Here is a 21,505-nt window from a genome sequence, read left to right as displayed (position 1 = left end):
TTGTTTTGGTTTGGTTTTGTGGGGTTATTTGGAATGGGAGTATGAGTCAGATGAGTTCTGGTTTTTGTCCTAAATGATACTGGTTCTCTTTTCCTGGAGAATTTCATGGACTATATAGTCCATGGAGTTGTAAAGAGTCGGACATGACTGAGCAACTTTCACTTTCTTTTCCCCAAAGCACATGAATATAACAAACATACACTGTTGCTATAAAGATTCACAAATTTAGACATACTGAAATGACCAGGATCCATTACATTTGAGTGTCTCTACAATGCCCATCTAAATGCTAAACTGCATTGTAACAGCAAGAGAGAACAGGTAAACTCTTGGCCCTATGAATCAATGTCTAATGAGAATTGATTTAACAGGTTCCGGGGGACCTTATCTTATTGCTAATAAAAGAAATCCCATCTGGCACTTTCATACACTGCCTAGATATTAAATAGGGCTTATGATGATTAAGCACCAGAAAAGTTAATTAAGAGGTAATTCCAGGGGAATGTACAGATCTCAGAGGGCAATGCTCTTCTACCAGGTAACTTAAGGAAAGGAGCCAGGAGACCAGCTACAGGACTTCAAGCACTAGGCAGAAGCCCCACAACACACAGAGTCAGGCTGCCCACATCCCACCCCTGGGGCAGCCATCCTTAGCTGAGAACTTCCTCTCAACATGGAGAGGATGCTCACTTCCACTCCAACCCTAAAGACGTGATCCAAGAACAGGACCTCCACTGGGGGAAAGGGACATGAAACCGTGATGAGGTGTTTTCATTTGGTTTTCCTCACTGGATGGGGCCACCACAAAATTTTTATAATATTAAACAGGAGGACAGGATTTATTTTAAAAAAAAATGTAGACCAAAGGAGGATGTCATACATTGTGGTCAGTCATCAAACAATTATGTCCCAAGTTTAATAAGTTTATGTCATCCAAATCTGGATAAATCCCATCCAAATTCCTAGAGCATTAAGTCTGCTTCTTATCTTTAAACACAGTCTCAGTCAAGGGTGCCCTAGATACCTTTTAGAACATAAGAGTCAGGGTCATTAGAACAAAGAGTCTGTTCATACCAGGTCCATCATCATGTCCACAGCAGGAAACCTGCTCCAGAGCAAACAAGTACCTCATTTAATTTTCAAAAGATGATTTGTCTTTGTTAATTAAACTGATATACCTAAGATACAAAACAAATTATCTAATTCCTATTTCTATAAAATCCAGACACCTGGCATGTCAGGCCTAAAATGAACAACACTAATCCTCAGAGATATGTAACACGCGAGGCTTTCAGCAGGGTTCAAAGAGCACATTTTTCATTCTGGCACCAAGTCTCAAGAGCTTGTTGTTTCTTAGAAGGTCGGTGGTGGTCCCTTCTGCCTTTCAGTCCTGACACACAGAGAGTTTAAAGGAAATTCGAGTGATGTGGCTCTCTTCTGTTACTCTGACCGGTACTTAACACAGGTTTCCTATTCTGAAAGCTCAGAGAGGTACTAAGTCCATTGAGCTGTTAACATTGTTAGGTCTGACGTGGAACTCAGCTGTCTATTTGCTTAATTGACTATAAACAGAGATCCTTTGCCAAACAGTGCTTGCCATAAAGAACTCAATGTGGGGCGCATTCACTTGGATGCTGTCCACAAGTTTCAGGAGCAAACATGAAACGTACCACAAGTGAGCAAACAAAACTGGTGCGACCCTCTGGAAACTAGCTCAATGGTGTGGCTTAGTGGCCTGGGAAGGTTTTATTTCACATATTGAAGTTGGCCATCCTATTTTTAGGGATAGGTGTTTAAGGATAAAAAGACTGGAGAAGATGACAAAATTTCACGAAATACAAAGATGCTCCCTGTGCCATTCTTTATATTATAAAAATCATAAACAAGCCAAATACCCAGTAATCAAGGCATGTTAACTAGATTAAGACACATTCATATGATTTCACATGATGTGATATGAAATGATGTGATATTACTATATAGTTGGGCTTCCCTGGTGGCTCAGATGGTAAAGAATCCGCCTGCAGTGTGGGAGACCTGCGTTTGATCCCTGGGTTAGGAAGATCCCCTGGAGAAGGGAATGGCTGCCCGCCCACTCCAGTATTCCTGCCTGGAGAATTCCATGGACAGAGGAGCCTGGTGGGCTACAGTCCATGGGGTTGCAAAGAGTCAGACACAACTAAGTGACTTTCACTTCATGGTATAAAATAGCCTTATATAATGACACAGGACATTGCTTAATATAATATTAAGCAGGAGGAAACTATGTACATGGAATGCCAGTTTGCTTTATAAAACTCTTGTCTACTGGATGTACACTTGCACACATTTCATAAGGCTACATTTCCCTCATAATAGCACCTCTCACACTAAACTGCCAGAGTACTTTTCTGTTTTGTTTTCCATCCTTCTCTCCCCTGGTTCTTGTGTACCTCTGATTCCTCTGATTGGTGGCAGGCCTGGAACACAGAAGCACCAAGTGGCCCACATCACAGAGACAGGTGTGTCTCTGAGGATAAAGAGCAGAAGTGTGTCTGAAACCCAATCCAGGGGCTTCACCCTGGCCTGAGATGCTGTTAAGGGGATGCCTGGCACAGAAAAGGCACTCTGGATGTTCACCCACCCTTCCTTCTTGAAAGTTTGGAGACAAAGATGTGAGCAAAATGCATTGAATCCCTGCCTAGAAACCCTGGTGAAGAGAAAGTGTCTAAGACCCTGACTTGTAAGAAAAGAAGATTGTTTTTCAATAGGGATAATATTCCAGTCATAAGGAACACCCTTTCTGTTGTCCTGGCAAACAAGCATCTTGCCCCAAGAATGCTGAAGGCAGCTCTGTCTGTGGAAGACTAACACACCAGAGTCAGGCTGTTGTTATTAGGGAAGCAGATAGGTTCATGCACCGGATTTAAATTGTGGCTGAAAAAGGAAGCCTCAGTATGAGTGGACCAGAACCCAGCCATGGTTGTCACGCCAAGCAATGACCAGCAAAGGAAAGGGCAAGAACAAAGAACAGTCTGATCTGTGATGACCTTTTCAAATTATATGTTGATCCCTTAAGCTACACTGTTCCTTCTTAATGGTGAAAGTCAAGAAAATTTGACAGAAGGAACTGCGAGACTAGTTTCTCCTTTACGTTTTACTCTTCGGCTTTGTGCAAAATGCTAACATCTTAATCTTTGTGAATTGTGGTTTTTCTCTAGATATATGCCCAAGAGTGGGATTGGTGGATCATATGGCAGTTCTACATTCAGTTTTTTAAGGAACCTCTATAGTGTTCTCCATTGTGGCTATAAGAGTTTACATTCCCACCAACGGTGTAGGAGGGTTACCTTTTCTCCATACCCTGTCCAGCATTTATTGTTTGTAGACTTTTTGATGATGGCCATTCTAACTAGTGTGAATTGATACCTTACTGTAATTTTGATTTGCATTTCTCTAATAATTAGTGATATTGAGCATCTTTTCATGTGCTTTTTTTTTTTTGGTCATCTGTATGTCATCTTTGGAGAAAAACCTATTTACATCTTCAGCCCATTTTTGACTAGGCTGGTTTTCTGTTTATATTGAATTGAAGATTAACCCCTCGTCAGTTGCTCCACTTAAAATATTTTCTTCCATTCTGTGAGTTGTCTTTTCAGTTTGTGATTTTCTTTGCTGTGCAAAAGTTTTTAAGTTTAATGAGGTCCTGTTTGTTTATTTTTGCTTTTATTCATTACTCTAGGAGGTAGATCCAAAAAGATATGTTGCAGTTTGTCAAACAGTGTTCTGCCTATGTTTTCCTCTAAGAGTTTTATAGATTCTAGTCTTACATTTAAATCTTTAACCCATTTTGAGTTTATTTCTGTGTATGTTGTTAGAGAATGTTCTAATTTCATTCTTTTACATGTACCTGTTCAGTTTTCCCAGCACCACTTATTGAAGAGAGTGTCTTTTCTCCACTGTATATTCTTGCCCCCTTTGTTGTAGATCAACTGATCACAGATACATTGGTTTATTTCTGGGCTTTGTATCCTGTTCCACTGATGTGTATTTCTGTTTTTGTGCCAGTACCACAGTGTTTTGATGATTGTAGTTTTGCAGTATACTCTAAATTTGGGGGCCCTGATTCCTCCAACTGATTCCTGATTCTTTCTCAGGATTGCTTTGGCTGTTCAGGGTTTGGCTATTCTTTTGTGTTTCCTACAAATTAAAAAATTTTTTTGTACTAGTTTTGTGAAAAATGCCATTGATAATTTAATAGGGATTACATAGAATCTGTAGATTGCCTTGGGTAGTATAGTCATTTTGACAATAGTGATTCTTCTAATCCAAGAACATGGTATATCTTTCCATCTGTGTCATCTTCAGTTTCTTTCATCAGCATCTTACAATTTTCAGAGGACAAGTCCATTGTCTCCGTAGGTAGGTATACTCCTAGGTATTCTTTTTCTATGTGATGATAAATGTGATTGTTTCCTTAATTCCTCTTTCTGATCTTTTGTTGTTAGTGTATAGAAATGCAAGAGATTTTTGTGTATTAATTTTGTATCCTTCAACTTTACTGAATTCATTGATGAGCTCTAGTAGTTTTCTGGTAGCATGTTTTGGGTTTTCAATGTATAATATCATGTCATCTGGATTATTTTAAATGATGATGAATTGCATTTAAGCAATGCAGTGAGTTTAAATATTCCTGTGAAACTAATTGTGGAGGGGAGGGAAGGTGTAGCTCTCCTGACATTTAACTGAATATTTAACTACACTGGAAAACAAAACCTAAACAACAGATACACTGTCACAATTGAGGAAACAGGATGAGACTGCCAGTGTTCATTTGCTGTGTTGCTTTATGTAACATGCTTAACTCCTGGAGACTTAATGCTTTGTTGATAAGACAAGCAGGTTATACTTGAATTCAGGACTGATTTTTAAGTTTCACTTTAGCTCTAAAATTCCATCATCTATCCTGGGATATTCTTTCTCAACTTCAAAGTTTGATGACGTCAGTTCTGGGACAGGGTTCCCATAGTTAAAGGGGAGGCGTGAAGAACAGATCAAGTTTTTCTGACCAGAGGCATGCTCCGCCACGTCTCAGTAACGACACAATCTCCTTTGTATCGGGTAATACCGTGAGCACATCAACAACACTACGGCCTTTCATGACAGATTGGGGCAGAGTGAAGGGGCTCAAGGTAGGCCCTGGCCTATGTGATTCATGAAGCAGCAGTCCAGGAGGGAGGCCCACCATATGATGGGTCTGCGACACGCAAGACTTTGGAAACCACTTTCATGGCAGAAACGTGTCTCCAGGAGAAAGCAAACACTCTGAGTGGCTGCATCTAAGGTCAGTTAGTCCTGCTAGAGTGGCTGTGTATGTTCAGAACGTTTACCTCTATTTAAAAGTTTCCCCTTTGTGTTCATTCTGTCAAAGCAGAAAAGTGTGACTTTCTCAAAACTCACTCATCTGCCCACTGGCCCATTTTCTACTTCATACAGAAATGCTTTGTGTCTGTAATCAGGAAGAAACAGAAACCCTGAACAGTTCCTACAGAAAGACTGTGGGGAAACAGAAATGCACAGAACCACCACCCCAAATAAAAGGCATCAGAGTTTCTGAGTCTAAAGAAAAAAAAAACAAACAAAACCATCCTGTCAGCCAAGAGTCTTCTCTGGCCACAGCAGGTAAACACACAAGTGAATGTACAAATGAAGAGAGACATCAAAGGTTAAATAATTAAGCAACAGCTACAAAACAAACACAAGCATTTCTATTCTGCCTGTAGAAAATCATCTAATAGCAAAAAAAGGGGGAAAGTATCTTGCTTTAGGAAAAGCTAAACCATAAAAACCATTTGAATTTACTAAATAGATATGAATATTTAAAGAGAACTTTATTTAATTGGTGAACCAGATACACCAGCCTAGAAAAAGGCACAGAGCTCACCCTGAGTTCTCATGAGGCTTTACCATGTCCCCTGGGACTGTCCACGGGGCTTCCTGTCTAATAATTCATTTAACCTCCCCACATTCCAGGCAGATATGGGCTTCCTTTGTGGCTCAGCTGGTAAAGAATCCGCCTACCAACTCAGAAGACTTGGGTTCGATCCCTGGGTCAGAAAGATCCCCTGGAGAAGGAAATGGCAACCCACTCCAGTACGCTTGCCTGGGAAATCCCACGGACAGAGGAGCCTGGTGGGCTACAGTCCATGGGGGTCACAAAACAGTCAGACATGAATTAGCAACTAAACCACCACCACCACAGTCCAGGCAGGTACCCTCATCATCCTCACCACACAGTGGGAAAACCAGAGGCACAAAAAGACTAAGGGATGTGCCCGAGGTCACATGTCATTTCCTCTGGTTATGAAACAAATCATCATCAATGAAGCTATGGTTCTTACATGCTCAGCAAGATAAGTAGTGCCACTGAGTGTCTAGCATTAAATAACCGCTCCCGTGCCTCTGCTCCGAGATTCACATAAAGACGAAGAAATACTGTATGAAGAAAGGAAGATTAAAAATACAGTTGACAGTGAATTGACTCTGTTTCCTCACCCTACTTGGGCTGCCCTGGTGGCTCAGCTGGTGAAGAATCCCCCTGCAGTGCAGGAGACCTGGGTTTGATCCCTGGGTTGGGAAGATCCCCTGGAGAAAGGCTACCCACTCCAGTATTCTGGCCTGGAGAATTACATGGACTGTGTAGTCCATGGGGTCACAAAGATTCGGACACAACTGAGCGACTTTCGCTTTCACTTTCCTCCCCCTCCTTATCATGCATATCCCTAAGCACAGCAGGCAGTGTAGGATATTATGAGTCTAATTCAGGACCACACAAAGCTGTTTACGCTCTTACAGAAATAGAAGCTTTTAGGATCTGATTTAGGATCCACTCATTTAGATGGCAAGGGAGCTTACCCAAGAGAATAAAGGGGAAGGCAGGAAGGGAAGGGGAGTGTCAGAAGGGCAGGGCCACATGGCAAAAGCCCAGGACCTGCAGAAATGGGACTCAGAGAGGCAGACAACCCACAGCCATGGGAGGTCTGATTCCAGGCAGGGAGGAGATCTGGCAGGAGCACTCAGGTAGGCTCCAGCTCTGGGAAGGAGGGAAGTGGGGCAGGGGAACATGCAGGTAGGATCTGGGAGGCAACACAAAACCATGCCCCTCCAACCAGGCCACCTTGGGAAGTGAGGGAGCCCAGGCTCCGGGCACACACATACCTGACGTGGAATGGGGCAAAGTCACAGCCCAGGCTGTGCAGGGAATGGACCCTGGTGAATGTGAGACGCTTAGCCGGGAAGATGGAAAAGGTAAGCTGAGCAGGGCAAGGTGGGAGCTGACTATGGGTAACTGTCACAGCTACAGGGGCTGACCACACACACAGGAAATTTTGGGGGAACCTGGCAGAGGCCAGGGATACATCATTCTAGTATTAACTCCAGAGGTGGCTAGAATCACAGATCCCGCCAACCTCCTAAGATCACCACACCCGGAAACCCAGGATCCGGCTGGATATATAGGAACCAGGTACTCTGAGTAGCCTTAGGCCTAGGGGATAAGAATCAGTCAGAGAAGGAGGCTTGGGTCCTAGGCCCACACACATGCATAGCTGATGACGATAGGAGCCCATGAATCAAGCCAGCAGGGGGCAGTGAACTGCAGAGGGCTAGGACTGATGGGGCACCTGGGGCCCAGCTCTTCTGGGAATTTCAGGCATCAGTCAGATATCCAGCAAGGGAATCTCATGGCTGGAGCAGAAATCTCCCATCTCAAAGAAGGCACTCATTAAGAGTTATTCTGAGAGACAGAGTGGTTCACGAATTTCCTTCACAATATCAATTTAGAAACTGGTCCAGGAGGTGGGCCTACTTTCTTTCTTTTTCCCCCTCTATCTTCCCTGACATTTATTTTTTGGAAGTATAGTTGATTTACAATGTTGTGTTAATTTCTGCTGAGCAGCAAAGTGATTCGGATATATATATACACACACACATACATAGGCACATGCATATATACTCTTTTTTAATATTCTTTCCCATTATAGTTTATCACAGGATATTGAATATGGTTCTCTGTGCTCTAGAGTAGGGCCTTGCTGTTTATCCATTCTATATATAATAGTTTGCATCTGCTGACCCCAACCTCCGAATCCCTTGACAACCACAAATCTGTTCTCTATATCTGAGAGTGTTTCTGTTCTGTAGATAAGTTCATTTGTGTCATACTTTAGATTCCACATATAAGCAATATCATATGATACCTATGTTTCTCTGTGACTTCACTTAATATGATAATCTCTAGGCCTATCCATATTGCTGCAAATGGTATTATTTCGTTCTTTTTTATGGCTGAGTAGTACTCCATTGTATACATGTTCACGTCTCCTTTATCTATTCACATGCTGACGGACATTTAGGTGGCTTCCGTGTCTTGGCTATTGTGGACAGTGCTGCCGTGAACACAGGGGTGCATGTATCTTTTTGAATTATAGTTTTGTCTGGGTATGTGCCCAGGAGTGGGGTTGCTGGATCATATGGTAATCCTTCTTTTAGTTTTCTGAGGAACCTCCATACTGTTTTCCATAGTAGCTGCACCAACTTACATTTCTACCAACAGTATAGGAGGGTTTGAGATGGACCTGTTTTCTTCAGGAGCTGAGTAAGGAGACGAAGGCAAGGGACAAGGTCTCCAAGGGGGGGCCTGTTTCCAGGAACTGAAGAAGGTCATGGGGACAAGGAAGTTGTCATTCCAATAGCAGGGGGTGAAGGTGAAACTCTGATTTCCATACAGTCCATTTGTGTTCACCAACTCTGCATTTCAGGCCATTTCTGGCTAAGTGCCTGTGGCTATGCCTGAGTTACTGTGGCCGAAGGAAGCTGCCTTCACAATAACTGCAGAAACATTCCTTCTTACTCTCTTCCAAGTCCTGAATTCTGTGCACACTAAATGCCAAACAAATGCTTTCTGGAGCCAGAGAGCTGAGGAATGAAAGTCCAGCCAAGAATTTGTACCACAAAAGCTTTATCAGAGCCCAGCAGAGTTGAGCCTCTGACATTGGGAGTGGAAAAGTAAATAATATCAGGAACTTTGAGTTACAATCTAGAATATTGTTATTAAAGAACATGGGATTATAGGGAGGAAGTATCCAGAACTGACAAATTAGTAACTGTACATCTTGAAGGGTGACAAATTAAAAAGAGCATCAGGACGACTCTTTTTCTATGTTATAAGTATATCTGCAGCATCAAGAGAATTTAAGATTCCTTAAACTCTTGGCCATTCTTAAAAGCAGGCCCCCACAGGCAAATATGTGATAACCTATGGTTTTATGGTGCCAGAGACATTATATGAATCATGTATATGAGGCCATCCTAAGGCCACTTCATTATTTCAAAAGTCATGACATAGTCTTACTTAGTCAACCATTAATTCCAAAGAAATAGCAAAGGATTTATTCTCTCCTGGATGTGCAAACTCTCCATGGTGAATATGGCATGATCACAATGTGCTGTCCTTTCAAACTGTACAATAAATAGCAGGCAGTCATTCTGAGATCACCTGCACATGGCAGATGTGACAATTCTCCATAGCAAAGGCCAGTGCACAGTGAGGTAGTGAAGACTTTCGCTGGATCTTTGAGATACCTATAAGCCTCATAAAGAAAAGGACTAGCCTTAAACAAATTGGGGAAGAAAACTTACTTTCTACTCCTATAAATTCCAAATTGCTTAACACGGCATTCCAAACTAGTGTTGGCCAATTCACTTGGGCTCCAAAATCACTGCAGATGGTGACTGCAGCCATGAAATTAAAAGGCACTTACTCCTTGGAAGGAAAGCTATGACAAACGTAGACAACATATTAAAGAGCAGAGACAAAAACTTTGGGGAAAAAAATAAAAGGCAGCGACATCACTTTGCTAACAAAGGTCCATATAGTCAAAGCTATGGTTTTTCCAGTAGTCATGTACGGATGTGAGAGCTGGACCATAAAGTAGGCTGAGTGCCGAAGAACCGATGCTTTTGAACGGTGGTGCTGGAGAGAACTCTTGAGAGTCCCTTGGACAGCAAGGAGATCAAACCAGACAATCCTAAAGGAAATTAATCCTGGATGTTCATTGGAAGGACTGATGCCGAAGCTCCAATACTTTGGCTACCTGATGCAAAGAGCCAACTTATTGGCAAAGACCCTGATGCTAGGAAAGATCAGAAGCAAAAGGAGAAGGGGGTGGCAGAGGATGACATGGTTGGATAATGTCACTGACTCAGTGGACCTGAGTTTGAGCAAACTCCAACAGATAGTGAAGGACAGGGAAGCCTGGCGTGCTACAGTCCATGGGGTCTCAAAGAGTTGGACATGACTTTAGTGACTGAATAACAACAATACATTTTACTTAAAATGTAATTTTAGATTCATTTCAATGTGTTTTCAATAGAAAATTATTAATGAGATAGTTTACATTCTTTTTCAAGCTAAAGCTTTGAAATCCAGAGTATATTTCACATCTAGACTACACTTAGTGTTTGCATAAGCCATATTTGCATGCTCAGTGGAACCTATGGCTAATGACTAATGTGATGTCCCAGCTACACTTCCCCATATCCTGACTTAAGCCCTACTGGGTTCCCCTCCCTGGGAGTGTTACCCCAGGTTCTAGGAAGCACAGGTGCCAGATTTCTAAGACAGCCCTAATTTCACCCATTCTGTCCCCGGCACCTGGGTCTCCTTGTTTTCAGCACCAAGGCAGTGTGCTGTCCTGGTTCTGGGGTGGCATTATCTAGGTTTGATTCTACCTTTCACTGTGTACAACCTGGGCTAGTTTTTAATTTCTTTTTAGACACTCACTTTCCCCATTTTGGAAATGGGTAGACGTGGTGCTTCTCCCAGAGTTTGCTGGGAATGAGAAGAGGTCATATTCCTGGAACACCACACTCTATTCCACGTGATTAGCAGTGGTGCACAAAGAACTGTTGGCAACACAGTCACTTCACCCACTGACCCCACCATAGCTCCTGATTGGGTTGAGGAAGCATGTCCTTTTTACTATCCTGTTGGCTTCCCTGGCAAAGGGAATAGGCTCAGATGGCAAAGAACCTGCCTGCAATGTGGGAGCCCTGGATTCGATACCTGGGTCAGAAAGATCCCCTGGAGGAGGACATGGCAACCCACTCCAATACTCTTGCCTGGAGAATCCCATGGACGGAGGAGCCTGGTGGGCCACAGTCCCTGGGGTTGCAAAGAGACATGGCAGAGTGAGTAACACACAGGATGCTCCCTGCTGCCCAGACCTTTTCTCAATCCACTTTAAAAATCCTGTCTGTCTTCCAGGATCAAATCAAATGCACCTCTCCTTCAGGAAGTCCTTCCTTTCTCCTGCCTCCCACCTCCAAGATGGAAGTATTCCCATGGGTCTGTTTTTCTCACTCTGCATAGCATCCTAATTATTCATATCAGACTTAGTTCACCTTCTGGACTTTTCCTCAAGGGTTAAGGCACTTATTAATTTTGTGAACCTTTCTCTCCCTCCCCTACCCTTTCATCCCCCTCACATTTCCCCAGGAGGCTCCTGACATTCAGTATATGATTTTGAAGCAAATGAATGAATATCCAATAGCTTTGATTTAATATAGGTGACCTTTTTATTATTAAAAGTACCAGTACTAAGTAAAAAGGTGATTTAAAAAATCTGTGCGGTCCCTTGTAGCTTTGAGACTGATATGCTTTGTCCTACTCACGTCCCACTCCTGAGGTCCCCACACCTGCCCTACACAAGTCTCCAGGACCGCTCCCGGTGTCTCTGAGTTGCTGGGCCTTCCCCGTCAAAAGGGGACTCAAACAGAGCTGTGTCTGACCTTCCACTCCACCACAGAGTGCGCCTGCTTTTGGCTCCATCATTTCGGAGCCCCGCCAGGTGACCTGACCCAGCAGTGCAGAGGAAGGAACTCCGGCCTAGCAGCAGCCCCTCTCTGAGACAGCAGACGCATCACCCGGACAGGTGAACGCCACAGCATTCCTGCAGCATCTCAGGGACTACACGGGGCAGTGAGGAAATGCAGGACAGATTCACTCTGTGAACACATAGTTATCTCATAAACCACGGGGCCTATGTATTCCAACTGTGAGTGAGTACGAGGCAATCTGACCTCCAGCTTCAAAGAAGGGCATGACCAGGAGTGTTTGTTAATTCATTCCATAAATTTAAATGTCCAGACTAGGGACCCTGAGAGCGAAGGCATTTTACTTTATGAAAAAGAAACTTCTTGAAAAATTAAATTCGTGTGATAAAATTTTAATTTGTTTAAAATGAATTTTGAATGAAGAAAGATCACTAACTCATTTCATTAAAAGCTCTGTGTTCTTTCTATTTAATAAAATCAGAATTGAACCTTAAAGGGGTTTCTGTATAACAGACTAGAAACACAAAGCATTTCTAATTGAGGGAGATGCTCTGCTTTCCTGCAGTGGGCCTTCCACATCCCCTGGCAGCTTTGAGTTACCTTCTCACAACACTTAGATCTGACTTTTGGGGGATGGACGATTGCCCTCACACCCTGTCACCGAGGTGCAGAGAGGGTGCAGGCTATGTCAGCAAGTGAGTAACAGAAATAGGTCTGCAAGTGTATTAATCCTCTTCTTAACACAGGCCAGAGGAGGAGGAATTTACATACTGTGGCTGCTGGGCTGCAGGCACTGAGCCTCTCTGAGAAAGACTAGACGGGAAGTGCCCTGCCACTCACGCTGCCCTCCCCTCCCCTCCCTTCCTTCCCCTGGCCTGGCCTGGCCTGAGCCCAGCCGTCCTTGGCAGGTAGAAGCACACTCTCAGTTCAGCAAACCCTGCCAATTAATGGCCAGTCGCATTACGGGAAACCATTTCATCAAATCTAACCCCTGCTCCCCCACAGACCAAGTCCATTAGAGCAGCGGCAAATCCTTGGAAGTTATCCAGATGCTAACTAGCTTCTGGCCAGCACATTTTAAATGAGAAATTTTAAACGCTGTGGCTATCTCATAAACATCTCAGTCTGAACACCAGAGTGCCATGCAATTAACACTTATTTTTAAAGCCACTTTGTAAATGTGCCTGACAATATAAAATCACAGAATATAAATTATGCTCCTACTGTAAGTCAGGAGATATTTCCACAGGTTTCTTATACTATATGAAATGGCAGAAGACCCGGAGCCGAGGGTCCAGGCCAGGCTCCACCCACTAACAGCGTGTTCACCCCACAAATCCTTCTACAGCTATAAAGTCAAGGGTGGGGGCATAAAGTCAAGATCCCTTTCAGCTCCCAGAAACTGTATTAGTCAAAGTCATACTAGACTATGCTGCTGTAACAAATAAACCCCAAGGCCTCAGTGACTTATCCCACCAAAAGTTTCTTTCTTTCCAGCACAAAGCCCCCTGCTGGTCATCAGAAACTCCCCCATCCAGTGTTTTGGAGGTCAGGCTCCCTCTAGCTAATGATGAGGTAAACAGCGGTAGAAGGACCTTTAAGGTCCACATCTGTGTGACCCCAGGCATGCTCTGCGTCCACGCTGCACACGGGGACTGCCCTTTGTGTCTGCACTGCCCCAGGCTCCTCTGTGGCCCTGACCAGCAAGGAAGTTGCTGTGGCCAGTGAGTTCCAGATGGCAGACTTAACACTTGGTGGCCTTTCCGCCTTCCCAAGACTTATTTAAAATGACAGCAAGGAAATGCAAACGTAATCGATTCATAAGAGTAAACAGAAAAGGAGGAGACCAATCAGCCACCTACAGATTTCAGTGAAGTTCTGAAAGAGGAAGCAGTGAACATCATTTTCAATCATAATGACTATTGATTTTCAACAGTAGTGTCAACCTCTGAATAAAACAAGAAAGGCTCAAATTTATGTTTGCAGAACAGCACCTGGATGGCCTCAACCTTGAATACATAAGAATAAAGGTACCGCATGGACAGATGTGAGATGAAGAAAGTGGAAGGGGTGGTGGACAGAAGGTAGGAACATCATATGGATACTTGCACTGGCAGACCAAGAAAGGAGGGTGAACACGCATGGAACGAGACCGAGAGGTTTCTGTGTGCTATTTGAAAGATGACCAATAGAAAACCAAACCACAGATAATAACAAGCAAGAAACCATAGGGAAAGTACTCTAAGTAAGCAAGCAAAGTCCCCACTATTCAGAGCAGAGAAATGAAAGACTACCTAATATTGATACATCAAGAAACAGCAACATACCCACATATTTTAAATTTACAGAGGTAAGGCTAGGCAGACTACAGAATTAAGGACAAAACTGATTACACATGGAGCAGAGGACTGGTGCCTTTCACCTTAAAGTGTTCTTTACCATTCTGTTTTTTTCCTATTTGCATGAAATCATCTGATGAAAGACAAGGAATAAAATGAATCAAGTATAGTGTGTATTTTCTACACATTTACCTGATTCATCTAGACCCCCAAGCACCTGGAGGAAGGAGCAGGGTCAGTATGTCTTTTGTCCTCTGATGTGCTCCATCCATAGCTTTAATACTGTGGTGTGTCCTAGAAAAGGAAATCAACACTGTACATAAGTACCCTGTCCTCTATCTGCTGCTGCATGCCCACAGTTCTCAGGCCTGCCAGTCCTCTGTCTTCCCCCTAACTTGTCCTACTATACATACAGTCTGTAATGGGATTAAATGTTCGATACACCGCATCCCCAGTGCTTCAAGCATATAGTCTCAATGATACGGGACCCACAGAGTCACTTTATATAGGAAGACCTATGACTGTGTATATACGCAGGAGCTGATATACCCAACTGTGGTGTGACTCTGCTCATTAGAGAGTGTGGTGGAGAGTGGGAGACAGGACTCTTCTACTTGCACCAAAGAACCGTTTTGAAAAGGCTTGATTCAATCTATAGAATTCAGAGAATGGGAAACAGAACCCTGGCTCTATCCCAATTAACTGTGTAATTCTGAGAAAGCTCTGTAACCTGTCTGTGCCTTGGTGTCTTCATGTACATGGGGATCCTCCTTATGGGAACTTGTATGAGGAATCAATAATAATGAAATAATGAGGAATAATAATAAAGAAATAACAGTGAAAACTGTGCAGTGCACCCAGACTACTTCCTTTCTTCTAGTTAGCTCTCCATGAACTTATTTCTGTGACCTAACTGTGTTGAACGCTTCAGCCCCTGCCTGCTCTGTCTTACCATCATGTGTTCTGAGGGCATTTAACTCATGCCTTCACCACCTATGTATTTACCACACTTTATGTCAATACTGAAGAACAGATCATTAGAAACACTGTGTAACCTCTACACCTGAGACCTACCCTTACAAAAACCTAACCAGGGAAACTAGGTAAATAAAGAACAGCTGTCCAGGAGAAAAGAAACACAATTCAATTTGAAATCTTATAATAATAAAAATATTCTATTCCGAATCTTATGCTCATTGCCGCAAAAATTAAAGTATTCAAAAACACCTTCTGTAACATAGCTTCCAAGACTCTTCCACATCTCCTAAATCCAGGCGATGCAGAGAGGCAAGGAAAGGTTTGCCCACTGCTGTGGTTTTGAGTCTGGATTTACTACGAGCGGTTCGAACTTAGGACATTGCTTGGACTTTGTTCTACCACTGCACTCTCCCCGGCTCAGTCCCTCCCAGCTTCTCTGGAAACATAAAGGCGCATTCCTGAATCAGAAGCTGACATCTGTTGTTGCCTCTGCCCAGGTTGAGGTCACCCCAGAGAGCAGCCCAGCTCCCTCCCTCACCTCCGTCAAGACCACAGGGGCCTTCCCTGAGCCGCCCATGCGCTAGAGAGCCCCCTGCCCATCCCAGGCCAGTCTCTGCCCCATTTCCCCACTTCATTCTTTTTCGTGGCTCTCATCACCTAATACACACAAGTATATTTTTATTTATTTACGTCCTCTCTCTCTGTCCTCCCTCTAGGGCAGCACTAGTCAATTAAAATATAACGTGAGACATGTTTAATTTAAAAATTTCTAGTACCCAAACTAAAAAAGAAGTAAACATAAGCAGGGAAGATTAATTTTAATGTTTCTTCTTTAACCTCATCTATCCAAAAATTGGTGTTTCAAAATGTAGTCAACATCAAAATTATTAATGAGATAGCTTACATTTTTTGGTACTAAAATTTGGAGATCTGGTGTGTATGTTACAGTGCATGTCAATTCAGACTCACCCCATTATAAGTGCACAAAGCCATATGTGGTTGATGGCTATAGGATGGGTAGTATAGCTCTGAAATATAAACTCCATGGGGTGAAGGCTTGTTTGGCTCACTGTTATGTACCCAACAGCTAAAACAGTGCCTGGAATGTGGAATTTTTTAAGTATAGTTGATTTACAATGTTGCGTTAATTTCTGCTGCATAGCAAAGTGACTCAGTTATACACACACACACACACACACACACACACATCTTCCTTTTTAAGTATTCTTTTCCATTATGGTTTATCATAGTATATTGCATATAATTCTCTGTGCTATACAGTAGGACCTTGTTTATCCATTCCATATACAAGAGTTTACACCTGCTAACCCCAACCTTCCATCCCACACCATTCCGCCCAACCCCCCTTCCCCCGGGCAATCACAACTCTGTTCTGTAAGTTTGAGAGTCTCTTTCTGTTTTGTAGATAGGTTCATTTGTCTCATATTTTAGATTCCACATAAAAGTGATATCATATGGTATTTGTCTTTCTGATTTCCTTCACTTAGTATGATAATTTCTAGTTGCATCCACGTTGCTGCAAATGGCATTATTTCATTTTTTTATATTACATTATATATATGTACCACATTGTGTTTATCCATTCATCCATCAATAGACCTTTCACTTGTTTGCTTATCTTGGCTATTTTGAATAGTATTGCTAGGAACATAGGGGTGTTTGTATCATTTTGGATTGAGTTTTGTCTGGATATATTCCAGGAGTGGGATTGCTGGACAGACGGTAATTCTATTCTCAGTTTTCTGAGAATACCCCTTTCCACAATGGCTGGAACAACTTATATTCCCCAACAGTGTAAGAGAGTTCCCTTTCTGCCACATCCTCTCCAGCATTTGTTATCTGTAGACTTTCTAATGATGGTCATTGTGACCAGTGTGAAGTGATACACACTGTAGTTTTGATTTGCGTTTCTCTAATAATAAGCAATGTTGAGCATCTTTTCAAGTGCCTATTAGCCATTTATATTATTTCTTCGGAGAAATGTCTATTAATGCCTTCTGCTCATTTTTCAATTGAGTTGTTTGTCTTTTTGTTGTTGAGTTGTATGAGTTATTTGTATATTTTGGAAATATACACCTGTCAGTCACACCACTTGCAAATATTTTCTCCTATTCTGTGGGTTGTCTTCATTTTGTTTATAGTTTCCTTTGCTGTGGAAAAGCTTGTAGGTTTGACTAGGTCCCATTTGTTTATTTTTGTCTTTATTTCTATTACTTTGGGAGACTGACCTAAGAAAGCACTGGTATGATGTACATCGGAGAATATTTTGCCTCTGAGCTCTTCTAGGAATTATTATGATACCATATCTTATATTTAAGTCTTTAAGTCATTTTGAGTTTATTTTGTGTATAGTGTGAGGGTATATTCTAATTTCAGTTTACATGTGGCTACCCAACTTTCCCAATACTACTTGCTGTAGAGACTGTCTTTTCCCCATTGTATATTCTTGCTTCCTTTGTCAAAGATTAATTAACCAGAAGTCTGTGGGTTTATTTCTTGGCTCTCTATTCTGTTCCATTGACTCATATGTCTGTTTCTGTGGCACATGGTTTTTAAGTCAAGTAACTATTTAACATATTTCTTGTCTTCCATCTAACAAGCACATATTGAATATATACGATATGGGGAAAAAACATGGTAGAAATAAAGTTAATTACACAAGGGTGCTTACAAGAAATGGGGGTTACTCTTCTACAGAAACAGAAAGACTGGGAAACTCCAAGGCAAAAGAAAACAACCCATGTCAATTTTAAGCAGAGTGGGAAAGAGCATGGTTCAAACTGAAATGGGGTGCCACTCTGGAGAAGTAGAGAGGATCATAGAGAAAGTTACTGCAATGACTGGGAGAGATGCTGAGGAGGCAGAAATAACAAGGTCTGGCCCTAGCCTGTGTGAGAACCAAGTCAGGGAGGAATTATAAAGACAGGTTTTGAGCTCAATGCCAAGGAAGGAGGCAGTACCATGACAAACCTGGGAAATCCCGAGGGATAACAGGTTTGTGGGGATCTCCCTGGCAAGCCAGTATTTAAGATTTCACCTTCTAATGCAGGCATCCAAGTTTGATCCCTGGTTGGGGAACTAAGATCCCTCATGCCTTGCAGCCAAAAAAAAAAAAAAGAAACCCAAAACATAAAACAGAAACAATATTGTAACAAATTCAATAAAGACTTAAAAAAAATGGTCCACATTAAAAAAAAAAACATTAAAAAAATTCAAACATAAAAACAGGTTTATGGAGGACAGGAGCTCATGAGGACTTGTCATCAGGTTCTAACACACAAACCCCAGCACTGACCACATTTCCATCACTCTTTCTTCTTCCAAATTTAGGCAGCAACAGTACTTCCAAGAACATCCCATGAGAAAACATCAACTGCAGAGGGGTCACAAGCTCTCCTCTCTGGGTCTCAGTTTTCCCTTCTATAAAATGAGGGGGCAAGGTTGAGCCAGGTATTCTCATCCCAGCCTGCTGATCACTCTCCTTGAACCAGGTCTTCAGAGCTCTCTTTCTTTGCCATAGTTGCCAAGAGCTCTAACAGAAGAGTATGAGTCTAACAGAAGCTATGAGTCTAATTCTCCCATTTATATAACACTTCGGTTATTCTTCAAGAGTACCTGGACAAGAAAATCAAAGCCAGGAGCACGCTCAGAGCAGCGACTGTCATCACAAACTCCATCCATTCTACAGCTAACAATGTACCAGGTGAGCAGCCAAACAACAGTGTTGACTGCCAGTGAGAGCAGTCACATTTCTGAGCTGACATTGTGGTGCCCAGCAGTGAGGCTAGTCCGCCTGACTACAGAGGGAAGGACATTCTTTTTACATGTGTTTACATGATAGAAACACTTTGAACACAGGGCTGACAGCAAGGACCATCAGGAAGCCTGTTTCACTTGTCCACACGTGGTTCAAGGTACCCAGTGCAAAATAGGAGCATCTCACCTGAGACGCTCCTCCTCTTTTTTGCGGAGATTGAAGTCTCGCTGGACCACCTGGAGAACATGCTCTGTTTCATCATCGGTCAGGCCAGACAGGTCCAGCTTCCTCCCCATGATTTAACACCAGACACAGATGGTGGGACAAGACCTGAGAAATCAAAGGAGAGACCACAAATGAGGGCAAGAAAAAAGTTCTCCACGGATAAAGTCAACCAATGTTGTTGTTACATAGAATTAAACACAGTGTTTATATAAGGTGGTTTCCTGCTCTGCTCTCACACTCAGCAAATATTTAGAGACAACTTCAGCAAGGCTGCAGAGAAAAAGAGAAGGTAACTGATCATCAACACTGTTATTTACCCCGGTTCTTAAATTAGAAAAAAAATGATAAATTATTCTTTTCAATAAAATGAGGTGTACATGAGATCTGCTGTAAATTTCTGTAAAACGCCAAAAGATGATATCCAAAACTTCTCAAGTTCTGTGATTTGAAGTCTCAAATTGTAAATATTACACATAATTTCAAGATAAAAAAAATCATACTTAAAAAAGTATCCTATACATCTCCTGAAGCTTTTGTCACATGACTGAAATACAAACTAGAAATTGATAAACTCTCTTCTGCAAAAAAAAAAAAAAGAAAAGTAAAATAATACTTTTAGACATTTTCTTAGCACCAGAAAGTATATTTCAAAGAAACGCCTCCTCAGAGGTGCATACCTAAAAATTATGGGAAACTACATTTAAAAAAAATTTTAGTGAGTAGTTGCACCCAGTGGTAAAATTAAATAATTCCAGAAAAGTGCCCAGAATTGAAGGGCATCACAAACATAAATTCAAACATTCTCCACAAAAATATCTGTGGAACCAATGCAGCAAGATTTCAAAAGCATTATTACATGCCATAACCAAGTGAGTTTTATCTAAGCAATGTAAGGTGGTTCAGCATTCAAAAATCAGAGTAACCCACTACATAAGTAGAATAAAAGGGAAAAATCATCTGATTATTTCAAGAGATGCAGAAGAAGCATTTGACAAACTTCAGTGCCCATTCATGATAGAAACCCTCTGAAAACTAAGACTAGAGAATATTTCCTCCATTATATAAAAGGCATTAAAAAAATAAAAACAACAAAAACCTACAACTAGCGTCAAATTCAGTGATGAAAGACTGACTGTTTCCCCCTAAGATCAGGAAAAAGGCAAGAATGACCACTCTTACCACCTCTGCTCAATACTGAATGTCTTTATTATAAAGCTACATTAGTCAAGACTGAGTGGTATTGGCATGCACGTAGGTGTAACGGCTGGCTAGTAACAGAGCATCACAGATGAGGTGGCTTAGATAACAGAAATGTATTTTCTCCCAGTTTTGAAGGCTAGAAGTCTGAGATCAGGATGTTGGCAGAGTTGAGTTCTCCTTCAGTCCGTCTCCGTGATTTACAGATGGTCATCTTCTGCCTGTATCTTCCCATGGAGTTCCCCCCTGTGCACACCTATGTCTTAATTTTTCCTTCTTATAAGGATTACAATTGCATTGGATTAGGGTCCACTCTAATACCATCATTTTAATTTAACTGCCACTTTAAATATTCTGTCTCCAAATACAGTAAAAATCTGAGGTGCTCAGGTTAGGACTCCAACATATGAATTTGTCTCAGCCTGTAACTCTTCACCCTTTGCACCCCCTACCCCCAGATAGCAGGTCCTTCTCACATGTACATTTCAATCACTTCATCCCAACAGCCACAAAAGTCTTAACCTATTCCAGCATCAACTCGAAGTCCAAAATCTCATCTCATTATCATCTACCTTAGGTATAGGTGATTCATCCCGAGGCAAAAATCCTTCCCCCTTGTGAACCTGTGGAAGCAAACAAGTTATCTGCTATCAGAGTAGTGTAGTGGGGCAGGCATTGGAGAGACATTGCATTCTAGCGGGGAGAGGTTGGAAAGGAGAAAGAAGGCTTAGGTCTCAAGCAAGTCTGAAAGCAGGGCAAATTCCATTAGGTTTTTTTATTAAGTTATACTTGACATACTATACTATGTTAGTTTCAGCTGTACCACACAGTGATTCGATATTTTTATACATTATGAAATAATCACTGCAACAAGTCCGGTTACCATCCAAAGTTGTTACACTATTATTGACTATATTCCCCGTGTGTAGTTTTCTTCATGCATAATCTACTATTTGTTTATTTTTAATATTTTTATCCCTGTGTACTTTACATTCCCGTGACTTCTTTATTTTATAATTGGAGGTTTGCACCTCGTAATTCCCTTCGCCGATTTCCTCCGCTCCCTCCACCCCCTCTCCTTCAGCAACCACCAGTTTGTTCCCTGTGCCTACGA

General features: G+C 42.0%; 1 protein-coding gene and 1 long non-coding RNA gene across 6 annotated transcripts in view; one reads left to right on the top strand and one right to left on the bottom strand.

The window, feature by feature from the left end:
• MYRIP (myosin VIIA and Rab interacting protein) overlaps positions 1-21,505 on the bottom strand; it is a 215,739-nt gene that overhangs the window by 167,333 nt on the left and 26,901 nt on the right. For 4 of the 5 annotated variants that reach the window (XM_020894565.2, XM_020894567.2, XM_020894566.2 and 1 more), the window contains exon 2: positions 19,156-19,299. In XM_020894565.2, the coding sequence (XP_020750224.2) occupies positions 19,156-19,265 (110 nt within the window). In that variant the 5' untranslated portion in view covers positions 19,266-19,299. Of the gene's footprint in view, positions 1-14,405; positions 14,508-19,155; positions 19,300-21,505 lie in introns of those variants that run through there. The other variant, XM_070455462.1, reaches the window with a different exon arrangement.
• Positions 2,524-19,575, top strand: LOC139031206 (uncharacterized). The gene is made up of 3 exons (XR_011483613.1): positions 2,524-7,059; positions 7,152-7,287; positions 18,543-19,575. It is a non-coding gene; the product is annotated as an uncharacterized lncRNA (long non-coding RNA).

Source organism: Odocoileus virginianus, chromosome 26, assembly GCF_023699985.2.
Source record: "Odocoileus virginianus isolate 20LAN1187 ecotype Illinois chromosome 26, Ovbor_1.2, whole genome shotgun sequence".
NCBI lineage: Eukaryota > Metazoa > Chordata > Mammalia > Artiodactyla > Cervidae > Odocoileus > Odocoileus virginianus.
Note: the sequence above shows the minus strand (reverse complement) of the source record. Positions and strands in the feature narration are given on the sequence as shown.